General features: G+C 41.3%; 1 protein-coding gene across 9 annotated transcripts in view; it reads left to right on the top strand.

The window, feature by feature from the left end:
- The window catches only part of LOC140726875 (microtubule-associated tumor suppressor candidate 2-like), a 442,790-nt gene that overhangs the window by 303,807 nt on the left and 122,898 nt on the right, over positions 1–16,085 (top strand). For all 9 annotated transcript variants that reach the window (XM_073043825.1, XM_073043824.1, XM_073043822.1 and 6 more), the window contains one exon: positions 8,287–8,433. In XM_073043825.1, the coding sequence (XP_072899926.1) occupies positions 8,287–8,433 (147 nt within the window). The remainder of the gene's footprint in view (positions 1–8,286; positions 8,434–16,085) is intronic.

Raw genomic sequence — 16,085 nt, forward strand, 5'->3', positions numbered from 1 at the left:
TCACTGCTAACTGCAAAGTCCTGGCCATTTTGTTTAACGACTGTCACTGCATCTGGTGTTATGACTCCACCACCATGGGCTTGTATAGCTAAGAGGAGCTCTTTAACATCTAAATATCATGGCAGTACCTATTTAATAGTAAACTCCAGTTTTAGGACTCATATTCTTACAGGTGCCTGAACACAAAGAATAGATATTTCTCAATGAACAGCAGATTTGATAAGTTAGACCTGCTGTTTGCATGTTAAATGTCCACATTTGTACTGGTGTATTAGCAGAATATCCTGGAAGTACAATGGAAGAATGTGAAGCAGAATGTGCACTTTTTGCCTTTAGCAACAAATGCATCAATGTTGATTGCAATACTATATTTGAGATGAATCTGAAAACAACAGATACGGATGTTTTTGGAAATGCAACTCTGAAAACATTTGTAAGAATTAGGAGAATCTGTAAATGCTCCCTTAGTAGAGAATTTTGCATTAAGTTTGAAAGTGATGTAGTTCAAGGATATTCATTCTAAACAATCTAAGCCCATCACCCCTTCCGGCATTAGAGGCCACCGACAGTAACTCACCCAAGTCCTCTGTCTGGGGCCAGAAAGCTGTTCAGCCCTGTGGTTTCCAAGGACTTGTGGCTTTCACGACATAACATCATACATCTCCTAGGTGAAGATGCTTCCTCTCCCAGGCATAAAGTCTTTGGAGCTTCTGTTGGCATTTCTGTAGCTCTGGACTTTTACAGAATGGGGTTACTAGCCCCATACCCAACCCTGTCCTTTCACAGCTGGGCTTGCAAACATCCATGGCTGAGTTCAGTCTAAACAAAGGAAACTATAAGGGTGTCAGGTGCAGGTTAGTGATAGATTGAAAAACTACATTAAAATATGACAGTGAACAGGTAGTAGTTTAAAAACATACACATTTTGAAACAAATCTACATTAATTTAAGGTACAAAAATACAATAGTAGTAGTAGTACAGCCTTGAATTTTAGGTGAAGTTCGAGATATTAAGTTTAAAGAAAAGGCTTATAAAATTAACAGAGAAATGGCAAATATTTGTCCCCTATAGGGAGGTTGGTAATGTGAAATAAGGAAATGGCAGATGAATTAGATAAATACATTGTCTTTCCTGAGTGAAAAATGGCTTCCAGAAGTATTGACGAACCAAATGTCCAGTACAAATGAGGATGCAACAGAAGAATTCCCAGGAATGAAGAACAACACCAACAAAATGCTGGGGAAACTCAGCAGCATCCGTGGAAATGAACAGTCGATGTTTCAGGCCAAGACCCTTCTTCAGAACCAGGAAGGGAGGGGGAAGACGCCAGAATAACAAGGGTAGGGGAGAAGAGGGAGGATGAGCTAGAAGGTGATAGGTGAAGCCAGGTGGGTGGGAAAATTAAAGGGCTGGAGAGGAAGAAATCTGTAGGAGAGTCAAGTGGACGGTGGGAGAAAGGGGCGGCAGAGGGAAGTTATGTGGGAGTGGAGAATAGAGGAAGTAGTGGGGGGGGGCGAAGAATTTATTCTACTGGAAGGAGAAATTGATATTCATGCCATCAGGTTGGATGCTACCACAGTTAGAATATACGGTGTTGGTCCTCCACCATGATCAAGGCCTAAGGACTGACATGTCAGAATGGGAGTCGGAATTAAAATGTTTGGTCACTGGCAAGTGCTACCTGTGGTGGATGGAGTGGAAGAGCTAAAGGAAGCAGTGCCCCAACTTAGACAGTTCTCACCAATGTAGATGAGGACACATCTACAGCACTGGGCACAATAGACAGTCCCAGCAGATTATTCCCAGGAATGATCCAGGATCCAGATATATGAAAGGTCGCATCCTCTGGGTGTTATTTTCCAAAATTCTGTAGATTCTGGAGGTTTCTGAAGATTTAAGGATTCTAATGTGATCTCACTTTTTACTAAAGAAGTGAAAGGAGTAGATGAAATTACTTACTTTTAGCCCGATATTCAGAACCAGACTTCTTATCCATGACTTACATGACATGAAATTTGTCATCTTGTGCCTGCAGTACAGTGCAATGACTTAAAATTTACTATAAATTATTGAATAAATAGTGCAAGAAAAATAATAATGAAGTAGCATTCATTAATAATGAGGTAGTGATCATAAACCATTCAGAATACTGATGGTGTATGGAAGATGATGTTCCTGAATCATTAAGTGTAGGTCTTCAGGCTCCTGTACCTTCTCCCTGATGGTAGTAATGAGAAGAAGGAATGTTTGGGATGATGAGGGTACTTAGTGGTGGAAGCTGCCTTCTTCAGGCACTGCCTCTTGGAGATGTCCTGAGTGGTGGAAGAGGTTGTGCTTATTTATAACTCTCTGCAGCTTCTTGTGATCTTGTGCATTGGAAGCTCCATACCAGGCAGTGGTGCAGTGGTCAGAATGGTCTTCACCATGCATCTATGGAAATCTGAAAGTTGGTGATGTACCAACTCTTCTTAAACACCAAACAGAGCAGAAGTGCTGTCATGCCTTCTTCGTGATTGCTTTGAGGTGGTGACGGCCACGAACTTGAAGCTGCTCATAGTTGGGAAAATATTGTAATCTATGATAAATAAATGTTGTAAGTCTATAAAATGATGGTCAGATTGAACAGACAACATATTTATGCAAGCAAAATAATACTTGATTCATTTGTTGCAATCCTTTAAGATTCTATCCAATAGAAAAGATGAAGGGAATAAGTAGATTTGGTGTATTTGAAATTTGCGAACATTTTTGATAAGGTACCACACGGATGACTGGGGGAGTGTGGAGCATATAGATCCAAGTGTAATATACAAGTGTAGGTTAAGAATTAATTAATGTATAGACCATAAGACCATAAGTTTCAGGAGCAGAAGTAGGCCATTTGGCCCATTGAGTCTGCTCCGCCATTCAATCATGGGCTGATCTAATTCTTCCAGTCATCCCCACTCCCCTGCCTTCTCCACTGCCCTGGCTAATCAAGAACCTCTCTATCCCTGCTTAAATACACCCAATGACTTGGCCTCCACGGCCACTCATAGCAACAAATTCCACAGATTTACCACCCTCTGACTAAAGTAATTTCTCAGAATCTCTGTTCTAAATGATGTCCTTCAACCCTGAAGTCATGCTGTCTTGTCCTGGACGCCTATACCATGGGAAGTAACTTTGCTATATCTAATCTGTTCAGGCCTTTTAACATTCAGAATGTTTCTATGAGATCCCCCCATTCTCCTGAACTCCAGGGATTACAGCCCAAGAGCTGCAGGCATTCCTCGTACAATAACCCTTTCACTCCTGGAATAATTCTCATGAATCTTCTCCAAACCCTCTCCAATGTTCAGTATATCCTTTCTAAAATAAGGAGCCCAAAACTGCACACAATACTCCAAGTGTCGTATTATGAGTGCCCTATAGAGCCTCAACATCACATCCCTGCTCTTATATTCTTCCAAGTACCTTTGCATTTAATTTTTTTTGTATTTTCTGTCCATTTAGAAAATAGGCAAATCTTTCATTTCTTCTAACAAAGTGCATGACCATATACTTCCTGCCTCTGTATTCAATCTGCTATTTCTTTGCCCATTCTCCTAATCTGTTTAAGTCCTTCTGTAGCCTCTCTACTTCCTCAAAACTACCTGCCCCTCCACCTATCTTTATATTGGCTGTAAACCTTTCAACAAAGCTATCAATTCCATCATCCAAATCATTGGCATATAACTTAAAAAGAATTGATCCCAACACAGACACCTGTGGAACACTACTAGTCATCAGCAGTCATTATTCCCACTCTTTCCCTCCTACCAATCGGCCACTGCTTTATCCACGCTAGAATCTTTCCTGTAATACCATGGGCTCTTAACTTGTTAAGCAGCTTCATGTGTGGCATCTTGTCAAAGGCCTTCTGAAGATCCAAATACACAACATCTCCTTCTTCTATCCTGCTTGTTATTTCTTCAAAGAGTCCAAAGGTTTGTCAGGCAAGATTTTGCCTCGAGGAAACCATGCTGACTGTGGCCTATTTTATCATGAGCTTCCAAGTACCCTGAGAACACATCACTGACTCACACACCTTCCCAACCACCGAGGTCATACTAACTGGCCTGTGGTTTCCCTTCTTCTGCATCTCCCTTCTTGAAGAATGGAGTGACATTTGCAATTTTCCAGTCTTCTAGATCCATTCCAGAATCAAGTGATTCTTGAAAGATCATTGCTAATACCACCACGATTTCTTCAGCCACCTCTTTCAGAACCCTGTGCTGTACACCGTCTGGTCCAGGTGACTTATCTACCTTCAGACCTTTCAGTTTCCCAAGAACCTTCTCTCTAGTTATGGTAACTTCACACACTTCATGCCCCCTTGCACCTGGAGCTTCCACCATACTGCTAGTGTCTTCCACAGTGGAGACTGATGCAAAATATTTATTCAGTACATCTGCCATTTTTTCATCCCTCAGTACTACCTCTCCAGCATCGTTTACCAGCAGTCCAATATTCACTCTCACCTCTGCTTTACACTTCATGTATCTGAAGAAACTTTTTGTATCATCTTTAATTTTATCGGTTAACTTACTTTTGATTTCCATCTTTACCTTCTTAATGACTTTTTTGTTGCCTTCTTTTGGTATTTGAAAGCTTCCCGATCCCTTCCCACTAATTTTTGCTCTATTGTATACCCTCTCTTTGGCTTTTATGTTGTCTTTAACTTCTCTTGTTAGCCACAGTTGTGTCATCTTTCCTTAAGAATACCTATTCCTCTTTGGGTTGTACATATCCTATGCCTTCTGAATTACTTACTGAAACTCCAGCCATTGCTGCTCTGTCATCATCCCTGCCAGTGTTTTTTTTCCCAGTCAATTCTGGCCAACTCCGCTCTCATACCTCTGTAATTCCTTTTACTCCATTGTAATACTAGATACATCTGACTTTAGCTTCTCCTTCTAAAATTGCAGGGTGAATTTGATCTTATTATGATCACTTTCCCCCAAGATTTCTTTTCCCTTAAGGTCTCTGGTAAATTCCAGCTCATTGCACTACACCCAATCCAGAATAGCTGATCCCCTAGTGGGCTCAACCACAAGCTGCTCTAAAAAAGCATGTCATAGGCACTCTAGACATTGTCCCTGTATAATCCAATACCAACCTGATTTTCCCAATCTACCTGCATATTGTTATTAATGGCTCCATCTAAGTAGACAATGGATGCACCCAGTTCCCCAGGGCGCAGACCTGGGCAATGAATATGGAGACCCTGGGCTGCCCAGACATCAAGATCCCCCTCTCGGCCTCACAGAAGTGGTCCAAAGGAATGGAAGCAGTACATTTGGCATCAGCTTGGCTGCAGGAGCTGCCGGGAGGTGACGTGATACTTCATCCAACCACCTTAGGGGCTGCACTCTGAATTTGTGTAGGGTGTACTCCTTAACCTTCTCTTCTCCCGAAGATACCCACAAGGCAGTGGGATCCGTAACCCTGGATATGGGCCCATACTGGGTACTGTCAGCCGGAGCCAGCTGAGCCCGGGACTCGTGTAAGGCAGGGTCACCTCGCCCTGTAGTAGTGACATAAGGAGCCACTACCCATATTGAAGTCCCCCAGAACTATTATAACATTGTCCTTTCAGCATGTATTTTCTATCTCCTGTTGTCATTTGTAGCTACATCCCTACTATTGTTTGGGGATCTGTATACAACTCCCACCAGGGTATTTTCACCCTTGCAGTTCTTTAGCTCTATCCACAATGATTCAACACCTTTGGATCCTGTGTTGCTTCTTTCTAATTTTTTTTTACCAACAGAGCAACACTGCCTACTCGACCTTTCTACATCTGCAACCATGCTACCGATTCATCTACCTTACTCCGTATACTGCACACATCCAGATACAACACCTTCAGTCCTGTATTCACCCATTTCAATTTTGTCTGCCTTTTACATTGCAACTCATCCTGTTGACTGCAACTTTGCCCTAGCATCAGCCTCTCCTCACTACACGTTGCCTCTGTTTGTAAACCAGCCACCTCATCTTCAGCACTATCATCCACCTTTCCTACGATACTTCTTCTTGCATTGAAAAACAAAGCAGCTCAGGACACTAGTCACACCATGCTCAACCATTTGATTGTTAACTTTGTCTGAGGTCTTACCAACATCTGTCTCCACAATATTTCCACTAATTGCTCTGGCTCTCTGGTTCCCATCCCCCTGCAACTCTAGTTTAAACGCCGCACTGCAGCAGTAACAAACCTTCCTGCCAGGATATTAGTCCCCCTCCTGTTCAGGTGCAAGTTGTTCCTTCTGTACAGTTCCCACCTTGGAAGAGAGCCCAATGATCCAAAAATCTTAAGCTCTCCCTCCTACACCAACTCCTTAGCCACGTATTAAACTGTATAATTTTCCTAGTTCTAGCCTCACTAGTATGTGGCATGGGTAGCAATCCTGAGATCACAACCCTAGAGGTCCTGCCCTTGAACTTAGCACCAACCTCCCTGAACTCCCTACGCAGAACCTTGTGACTCACCCTACCCATGTTATTGGTACCTACATGGACCACGGCTTCTGGCTGTTCACCCTCCCACGTAAGAATGATGAGGACTCGGTCTGAGATATCCCAGACGCCAGGACCCAGGAGGCAACATACCATCCGGGAATCTCATTCTCACCTACAGAACTCCTGTCTGTTCACCTTGCTAATGAATCCCCTATCACCACAGTGTGCCTTCACCCCCTTCTTCCCTTCTGAGTCACAGAGGCAGACTCAGTGCCAGAGACTCGCCCACTGCGACTTTCCTCTGGTAGGTCATTCCCCCCCCCCCCCCCCCTCCACTGACAGTGTCTAAAATGATATAGCTGTTGTTAAGGACGGTGGCCACAGGGGTACCCTGCACAGCTCCTTCACCCCTTTCCCCTTCTTGACTATCACCCAGTTTCCTGTGTCCTGGACTTGTGTCCATATAGGACATAAAGATATGTCCTATATGTCCTGTCTATCACCCATTCAGCCTCCCGAATGATCCGGAGTTCATCCAGTTCCAGCTCCAACTCCTTAACGCGGAGTGTTAGAAGCTGCAGCTGGATGCACTTCTCGCAGTAGTAGTCTTCAGGGACACTGGAGGTCTCCCTGCCTTCCATATTCCACAAAAGGATTATTTCACGATCGTGCCTGGCATCTCTACTGTCCTAGCTGAGTAGATACAAAGAAGAGAAGGAAAAGAAAACTTGAGCTTTTCTTTACTTTGCTTTCTCTGACTGAAGCGACTCTTTGCTGAAGCCTTGAAGAGCTAAAGCCTGAATATCATCGGTCTGACTATGTCCACTCAGATGATGGCTACTGCGCTTGCCCCTGCCTTCATTAAATTAGCTCTTATTAATCAATCCCAAACGCTGATCAGTCACTGGTCAAAGCTCTATTACGCTGCCACAATCTGCTGCTGCCTTTCAACCTCGCGCAGTGATCGAGGTTCCCTCCTCTCCAACCTTCCGATGTTCTGATTGGCCACGGGTCAAAGCTCTATCATAAAATGATTTAGTGCTACCTTCACAAAGGGATATTTTTGTCAATGGTGAAACATAACAATATCTGAACGTGTTCCACCTTGTTCTATAACTGAGTGGTGGAGCAAAGGGCCTGGCATTCTGTGCCTATATTGTAACAACATTTTTTAAAAATCCTAGAATGTCAAGTGCAGTTTAGCATTAGCTGTTACAAATAAAGCTGCTTCATGAGTCATGAATGATCCATTGTGTTGTTTAAAATTGGAAAAATTATTCCGAATGGATTGTTTAATAGGATTTTTATATTATAGCTGTTTTCAGGAAGTGACTGTGTGTATTCACTTTGCATTTTGAAACTTTTGAAACTGAGGTTAAGCTTAACACAGCATTAAACATTTATGTACTTCAGATGAAGTTACTGGATCAATATATTTTATCATCGTTCCAACAAACTTATGCAAGCTAAGTGTTTCACAAACTCTATTAAATAAAATATAGTAATGAATGTTGCAGCGCTGAGCAGAAAATATAACCGTGAATATCAATAACAGCAGCAGCAAACTTTGAGAATTTTAACACGATTCAATGGAGTTCTTTTAATGTTGAATTTCATGAATTGCTTTAATTAGTATTTAGCTTTTCAGAATGAAAATTAGGGTGCTTCTTGTGTTTGTTAATGATTTACTTGTCTATTAATTTAGCAATTTGGTATTAACTAATTGTAGAATTCAGAGTGCTATCTTTTATGTTAAGTTATTGTGAAATTATAATAAGTAAACAATGGAATTTTTGCAGGTTCCAACAGTGAAGAAAAAATCAGCTCAAAAGCAACAACTTCCGTAACTGACGCCTTGAGTGGAAAGTCTGGTCTGCTGCCTCCAGGCAATACAACAGCAAATCGGTGGGACTTGCTTTCAGGACCTAAAACCATCAAAGCAGGCAGTGAGTATCAGCAAAAAGCAGCACATGGCACAGATAGTCTTATATCATCTGCATAATTTATCTCCTTAAATATTTCAGTCCTAAAATTTGAACCTAAGGGAATCTCAGCCTCCCCCAGAATTCATTTTGAGCACCAAAAGTTAAATACATAAAATTTCTGTAACAGGCAAGTATTTTAGAAAAGTATGTATTTATTAAATATAGGGTACTTGAAATAATTAGTAGTAAATAAATAAGCTTCACAAAATCTTATTTCATATGCACATACTAAATAAAATAGGGACATCAGTTTGACTTTAGATCAGATAGTCCGACAGACAAGACATCTTAGTGTAGTCCTGATATGATAGCAGGTAGCTCCCTGCCAGTGGTCAGCACAAAGACAAAGGGATACCTTTTCAAACCTTTTTTTAATGGTAAAGCATTTCATTGAATGCACTTTGCCTGGTGCCACAGTGGAAAATTGAATCATAAAAATGACGAAGGTGGAAATGAACAGTTTCATCTTAACCATCTGGTTCTAACACAACTGTCGAAACAAATATTTTTAAGTTTAATCAGTTGTTAACTAATGTGTTGTCCTTCCTGAGAGTCCAAAATATGAAATTGTAATTGCATACTGTTTATCTCAACTAGAACCATAGAACATTACAGCACAGAAACAGGCCTTTTGGCCTTTCTTGGCTGTGCCGAACCATTTTTCTGCCTAGTCTCACAGACCTGCACCTGGGCCATATCCCTCCAAACCCCTCTCATCCAACTTTAACCTTTAACTAGTAGTGGACAAGATACAATCAAAGCACTGGAGAAATAGTAACAACACACACAAAATGCTGGTGGAACGCAGCAGGCCAGGCAGCATCTATAAGGAGAAGCACTGTCGACGTTTCGGGCCGAGACCCTTCGTCAGGACTAACTGAAAGGCCTTTCAGTTTCTCTGTACATTTTTATCACAGTCAATGTCACTTAAATCTATGATTTGTTTCAAAAGTAACACTATTTCTCCAGTGCGAACAAGAGGAAATCTGTAGATGCTGGAAATTCAAACAACACAGATTTCCTCGTGTTTGCTCTTTAAATTCACTACTGTGAAGCCTCTGCCAGTGATGTTTTTTGCCTTTCAGTTAGTCTTGACGAAGGGTCTCGGCCCGAAACGTCGACAGTGCTTCTCCTTATAGATGCTGCCTGGCCTGCTGTGTTCCACCAGCATTTTGTGTGTGTTGTTTGAATTTCTAGCATCTGCAGATTTCCTCGTGTTTGCACTGGAGAAATAGTGTTACTTTTGAAACAAATTATAGATTTAAGTGACATTGACATTTCTGTGATTAAAATGTACAGAGAAAATATCAATCTGTGACAATGAAGGTGCTTACAATATCTAGTGTTCTGCAAACAGCTCTTTCTTGTATGGAGAGTAATACCTTAGAGTTCTGCAAAGTATATTTTAATGGTCTAGAAATTCTTCGTGTATGTTTTCATATGCTGAATGCAACATGGTGATAAGAGTGTGTATCCTTTTGCTATGAGGCTGTAGTTGTCTGATATCCCAAGGCATATAACATGCTAATTTGTTGTCTGTAAGGAAATTATTGCTGTGGTTACACATTCACATATAATCTATGGCAAGGAGTTGTTTCCATAAGCACCCACTATGCTTGAAGAGGAGATCAAGGCAAGGACAGTGAGAAGATTGTAGTGAGATGTAGTGATGATTGGGAGATGAGAGAAGTGGGGATGAATCGTTACAGGCAGCAGATGAGAATGATTCGGACGAGAGCTGAAAGGTGGCCAGTGTAAAGATTTGCTGTGAGTAGTCAGTGATAATCCCTTGGAGTTCTGGTGAGTTAACCAAATGGACTGTGAAAAAGATTAGTGGTGTGGAAAACAAAACCATCAGAGAGGCAGGAAATGGTGACTATTTATCCCACTCCTGACTTGCTGAGTTCCTCCATCATTTTGTGTGTGTTGTTCAAGATTTCCAGCCTCTGAATCTGCAGAATCTCTTGTGTTTAGGTTTGAAGAGAGATTTTTGAAGGAGGTTAGGGAGAAGAGATGGAAGATTGGAAGTGCCAGAAAGAAGATTGTAACAAGGCAGTGAGGATGCAAGAATGGAGGTAGGCAGAAGATTGAATGGCATCCAAAAGTGATTTCAGCGGCTGTGGACAAATTACAGTCAGCTCTCCTTATCCGCGGAGGATTGGTTCCAGGATACCAAACAACGCGGATGCTCAAGTCCCTTATTTAACAGTCTCAGTGCGGTGGACTTTAGGACTCAGCGGAGCTCGGGACTCGCCGCCCGTGGCTGCTGTTGAATCCACAGTGTTTCTGTTCCGTTGATGGAAAACGATCACGATTAAAAATAAAGTGGAAATAATAAAGCCATTCGAAAGAGATGAAACGCCATCGGTCATTGGAAAAACATTAAGCTACAGTCGGTCAATGATCGGAACAATTTTAAAGGATAAAGTGAGAATAATGGAGCATGTGAAAGGCCCTGCCCTGATGAAAGCTACAATTATTACTAAGCAATGCAGTGGTTTAATTATTGAAATACGTACGTTTCTTAAGTGTTTTATATAAGAAAGGTAAAATATATACTATATACTAAGACAAACATTTGACTAACTGACGCTAAATAATACTGGATGTACCTGTTTTGACTTACTTCTAATACCTAATACAATGTAAATGCTATGTAAATAGTTGTTATACTGTATTGTTTAGGGAATAATGACAAGAAAAATAGTCTGTACATGCTCAAACAACGAGTGCTGGAGAGAGAACTTCCGGGTTTTCCCAATCCACGGTTGGTTGAATCCGCACATGCGGAACCCGTGGATAAGGAGGGCCGACTGTATAACAGAGTGGGTTGGTATATATTGGTCAATGATTGTTGACCATTAGGGCGAAAGCTCATCTGAAAGGTTACTCCATACTCTGATCTGCTTCATTCCAGAAACAGAGTAGCGCATGATTAGGGGCAACAGCTTTAAAGGACAGGCTTTAACCTTTCTGTGGTCATCACCTATGAATTTATTTTTTTTTAAACACACCTGTGATAAAGATTTTTCAGGCAACCATGCATTGTACAACAGGTGACATTGCACAGAGTCAACTATGCTTCTTAATGGATTCAATGCTTATGCACATAATATACAAGGATCATTAGCCAATCAATGCACTATACAATAGAATTTCTAGGCCAGTTATTCTTTATGTTAACCTCCCAGGAAAAATCTTTTGTACAAGCAAGATGAGCTGGGACCTCTTAAAATACTTCCTATTGCATTAAGCTAATTCATACATCACAAGCTTTCAGTAGGACCTATAGAAGTACCAAGAGGTAATTCTGGATCCCATCTATTGTCCTACCAGTTTCACTAAGAATATACCCCGGGCCCAGGGGACACTCTCTGTAATTGAGAAACTTAATTCTTTAGGGTTATTTCTTTCCAGATAATCTAGGCCAGAAATAAACGCAGCCGACAAGAATGAAGAAATCCACTTATCTTTGCCATGCAGATTCACCTAAAATGGCTGAAACAATAGTCACACTTTGAGTAATGGAGTCATGGAGTCTTGAAACTGGCCTTTAGTCCACCATTCCCATGTGACATCATGCACCTATCTATACTAATCTCATTATCCAGCAACTTTAATGTTTTACGGTTCAAGTGCTTGTCATTATAATTCTTAAATATGATAAGAGTACCTGTCTCCACTGCCCACTCAGTGCATTCCATTTTCTAACCAATAGTGAAAAAATTCCTTGATCTTCTCCAAATCTCTTTTCTCTTTCCCTGACCTCGTGACTATACAGAATTGAAGTTTAAGTAGAAACCAATTCTCCTTTAATAAATACATTAAAGGAGTCTGTAGACACTTGGAAATGGAAAAGGGAAAATACATTTTATATATTTATATTACTTGCTATGGATATAATTTTAGATGTCTATGTTTAATGTAGATAAGCAGAAAAGTTAGTCAATCTAAAAAGCCAAGTAATAAAAACCCTGCAATAAAAATATGCTTCATATTAGCAGTTAATTAACTCTCCAGTGTCCTACAGGAGCTCTTTCCTCTTCACTTGTACTTACACTAATTTTAGCTCCAGTTCTCTTGACCCTGTGGCTGCCAGTCCAGTTGGCCAATATTAAACTGCATATGAGCTGGAGGAGCTCAACGGGTCAGGCAACGACAATGGAGGGAAATGACCAGTTGACATTTTGGGCCCAATCCCTTTGTCATGAGCCTTCATGAAGGGTCCCGGCCATAAACATTGACTACTTATCCTGTTCCATAGATGCTCCCTGTCTAACTGAGTTCCTCCAGGATTTCACATGTGTTGCTCAAGATTTTAAGCATCTGTGGAATTTCTTACCTAAATAAGCTTGCTCTGCCTAAACACGGGGAAAACTAAAACCATTGATTTATCCCCATCATGAACTCAACTGCTACTGACCCTACGCCCAAAATCAGACACTTGAGCAGTAAATGGACTCCTGTGGAGTCCTTTTACAGCAACAGATTCCACATCCCATTCATTCCCTGAACAAAGTATTTCCATGTGGACAGTAGGTGTTCATCTGCTTCTCTGGCACAGCTTTCTGCTACTTTTCTCATCTTGGTTGATGATAATTCCAGTAGTTTGCCTGGTATCTCTTCTTCCACAAAGTTCAACTGGTCCCACACCACAAAATTCAGGAACAGTTATTACCCTACAATCATTTGGCTCTTGAACCAGAGGTCTTCAACTTCACTCACCCCGTCACTGAACTGTTCCCACGACCTATGGACTCACTTTCAAGGACTCTTTATCTCATACTCTTAACATTTATTGCATATGTATTTATTTATTTTTCTTTTGTATTTGCACATTGATGTCTCGTGTACATTGGCTGTTTGCCTGTCCTGTTGGGTGAGGTCTTTCATTGATTCTGGTTGTGTTTCATGGATTTACTGTGTGAGCCTGCAAGAAAATAAATCTCAGGGTTGTATATGGTGACATATCTGGGCTTTGATAATAAAGTTACTTTGAACTTTGGCTCAATGAGCACCAACTCATATCCAGAATGGTCTTACTTATCACTTGTTGCTAATCCAAATTCCCTTGTTCTCAAAGTTCAAAATATTACTTCGTCCTAATTTTGCAATATCTTCAAGTTCTCAATCTATTCCAAAGCAAAGACATTGCATTGTATATTCCCAGTCATATAAGAAAAGATCCAAGATGTTCCACAAAGCCATAATTGGATGTGAAAGAAGATCTTACAGATGGAGAGAGGTGGAGGTTGTGTGATGGAGAGGTGGGAAGATGGGCATAGGGATAGGTAGATTTAACCTTCATGTACTTGGCCTTGATGACTATTTGTTCATTGTTCTGTGATGTTAACTCCCAGGAACTCGGTGCACTTAACTCTTTCTGAGGAGGACTGACTGTGGCCTTACTAGTAAGTTCAGTATCCAGTTGAAGAGGGAGTTGTTGAGACCCCATGAGAACAGTTTCCACACCAGTTTCTGTGATATGATGGTGTTCAATGCTAAACTGGTCTATAAACAGCAGACGGGCATAGAAGACCCCATTTTTCAGGTGGGACAGGACAGGGTGGAAGGCAGAGTCTATTGCATTGTCAGTGTGTCAATTTGAGCGATAAGTAAACTGGAAAGGGTCCAATGTAGCCAGAAGAAAGGCTTTAATGTGGTCCATGATCAGCCACTCAAAGCATTTCATAATAGTTTATGTTAATGCCACCTGACAATGATCATTTAGGCAGGTTACTGTCACCCACCTTGGCAATGGAATGATGGTTGCCACCTTGAAAACCGAGCCAAGGGGACAATTGATTGTTCCAGAGAAATGTTGAATATATCTGTCAGCACCTCCATCTGCTGGACTGTGTCTTTCAGAAGCCAACCTGGTATATTATTGGGCCCCATAGCTTTGCATGGGTTGCCTCTGGCCAGGGACTTCCTTACCTCAGCTTCAGTCAGACAGAGTGTCTGCTCCCCTGGGGGTAGGGGTGCCTTCCTCACCAGCACTTTGTTCTACATATCAAACCAGGCATGGAAAACATTCAGCCTCTCAGGGAGTGAAATGCTGTGGTCACTGATGCACAGCATAGACTTGTAGTCTGTAATCCTCTGGATTCCCAGCTGCGTGTGTCTTGTGTCTCTGGTATCGCAGGTGGCTGTAAATTCTCTGAGAATACTCATAGAATGCATTATGAAATACAACTACATGAATTGTGTGGGATGAATAATAGATGAGGTGGAAATTTAGGAATACTATGATTATAAAGAGCTGATGAATAAGAGGTTTGTTGTCCCAAAATTGATTTACATTTATAATTTATACAAACATGTAAATTGGTATAAATGCCTTGTGTTTGTCTTGGGTTAAGAAAATCTGCTGTGAAATGTATCTATATATCCCAGAACACTTTCTGAAAAATCGCATCAAAGCAAGCAGTTCTACAGGAATTGCTAAACCCATCTCTCCTTGAAGTACTAAATTAATTATCCATGACTTGTGGATGCAATTAGCTGCTTCGTTATTTACCACAGACTTAGTATGTGTTTCTGTGGAAGGAATAATTACCAAGTATTAGCTTTGTGCACTGACATTATCAAGGGACATCTCGGTGGTTAGGGCAAATGTTTCGCTGACCACTTTCGTGCTGATGGCAAAATTCTATAAATTACTTAAGAGGATATGACTTCTCAGACCCAAGCATTCTGTTGTGGATCAAAATAATTTCAGTCAGGCAAGTTAATTTAAAAGTGCCATCAGGCTATTTGATCATAGAGGCCACTGCAGCTGAACACAGATTTTCTCCTAACCTACTGCCCACGGCCTGACTGTGTGGATCATGGTCAGGAGTAGCAAACCCCATTATTGACCGATCCCAGAGTAGCAAATCCTGTTATTGACCGATCCTAGAGTAGCAAATCCTGTTATTGACCGATCCCAGAGTAGCAAATCCTGTTATTGACTGATCCCAGAGTAGCAAATCCCGTTATTGACCGATCCCAGGGTAGCAAATCCCGTTATTGACCGATCCCAGGGTAGCAAGCCCCGTTATTGACCGACCCCAGGGTAGCAAACCCCATTATTGACCGATCCCAGAGTAGCAAACCCCGTTATTGACCGACCCCAGAGTAGCAAATCCTGTTATTGACCGATCCCAGAGTAGCAAACCCCGTTATTGACCGATCCCAGAGTAGCAAACCCCGTTATTGACCGATCCCAGAGTAGCAAATCCCGTTATTGACCGATCCCAGAGTAGCAAACCCCCCTCACTGTTATTGACTGATCCCAGCCAATTATATCACCCCTATTGATGCCTTCTGTCAGAATTGCTCCCTCACACTTGAGAATCAACATGATGAGGGTCTCTATTTGATTAAGGGATTCATCAGCTTCCAGAGCACTGCAAAAGCCCTTTTGGCCCAATTCATCCATACTGACCTATGCTAATTTTATTTCTCAATTTTGCCTGTATACTTTTAAACTTTTCCAACTCACGAACCTTCCCAACTGTCTTTTAAATGTTGTATTTAAATATTGCCTTTACCATATTCTCTTGTTCCACATACCTACCTTACTCTATGTGAAAAAGCTGCCCCTAAGGTCCCTTTTAAATCTTTCCCCT

The sequence above is a fragment of the Hemitrygon akajei genome, chromosome 4 (genome assembly GCF_048418815.1).
Source record: "Hemitrygon akajei chromosome 4, sHemAka1.3, whole genome shotgun sequence".
Taxonomy (NCBI): Eukaryota; Metazoa; Chordata; class Chondrichthyes; order Myliobatiformes; family Dasyatidae; genus Hemitrygon; species Hemitrygon akajei.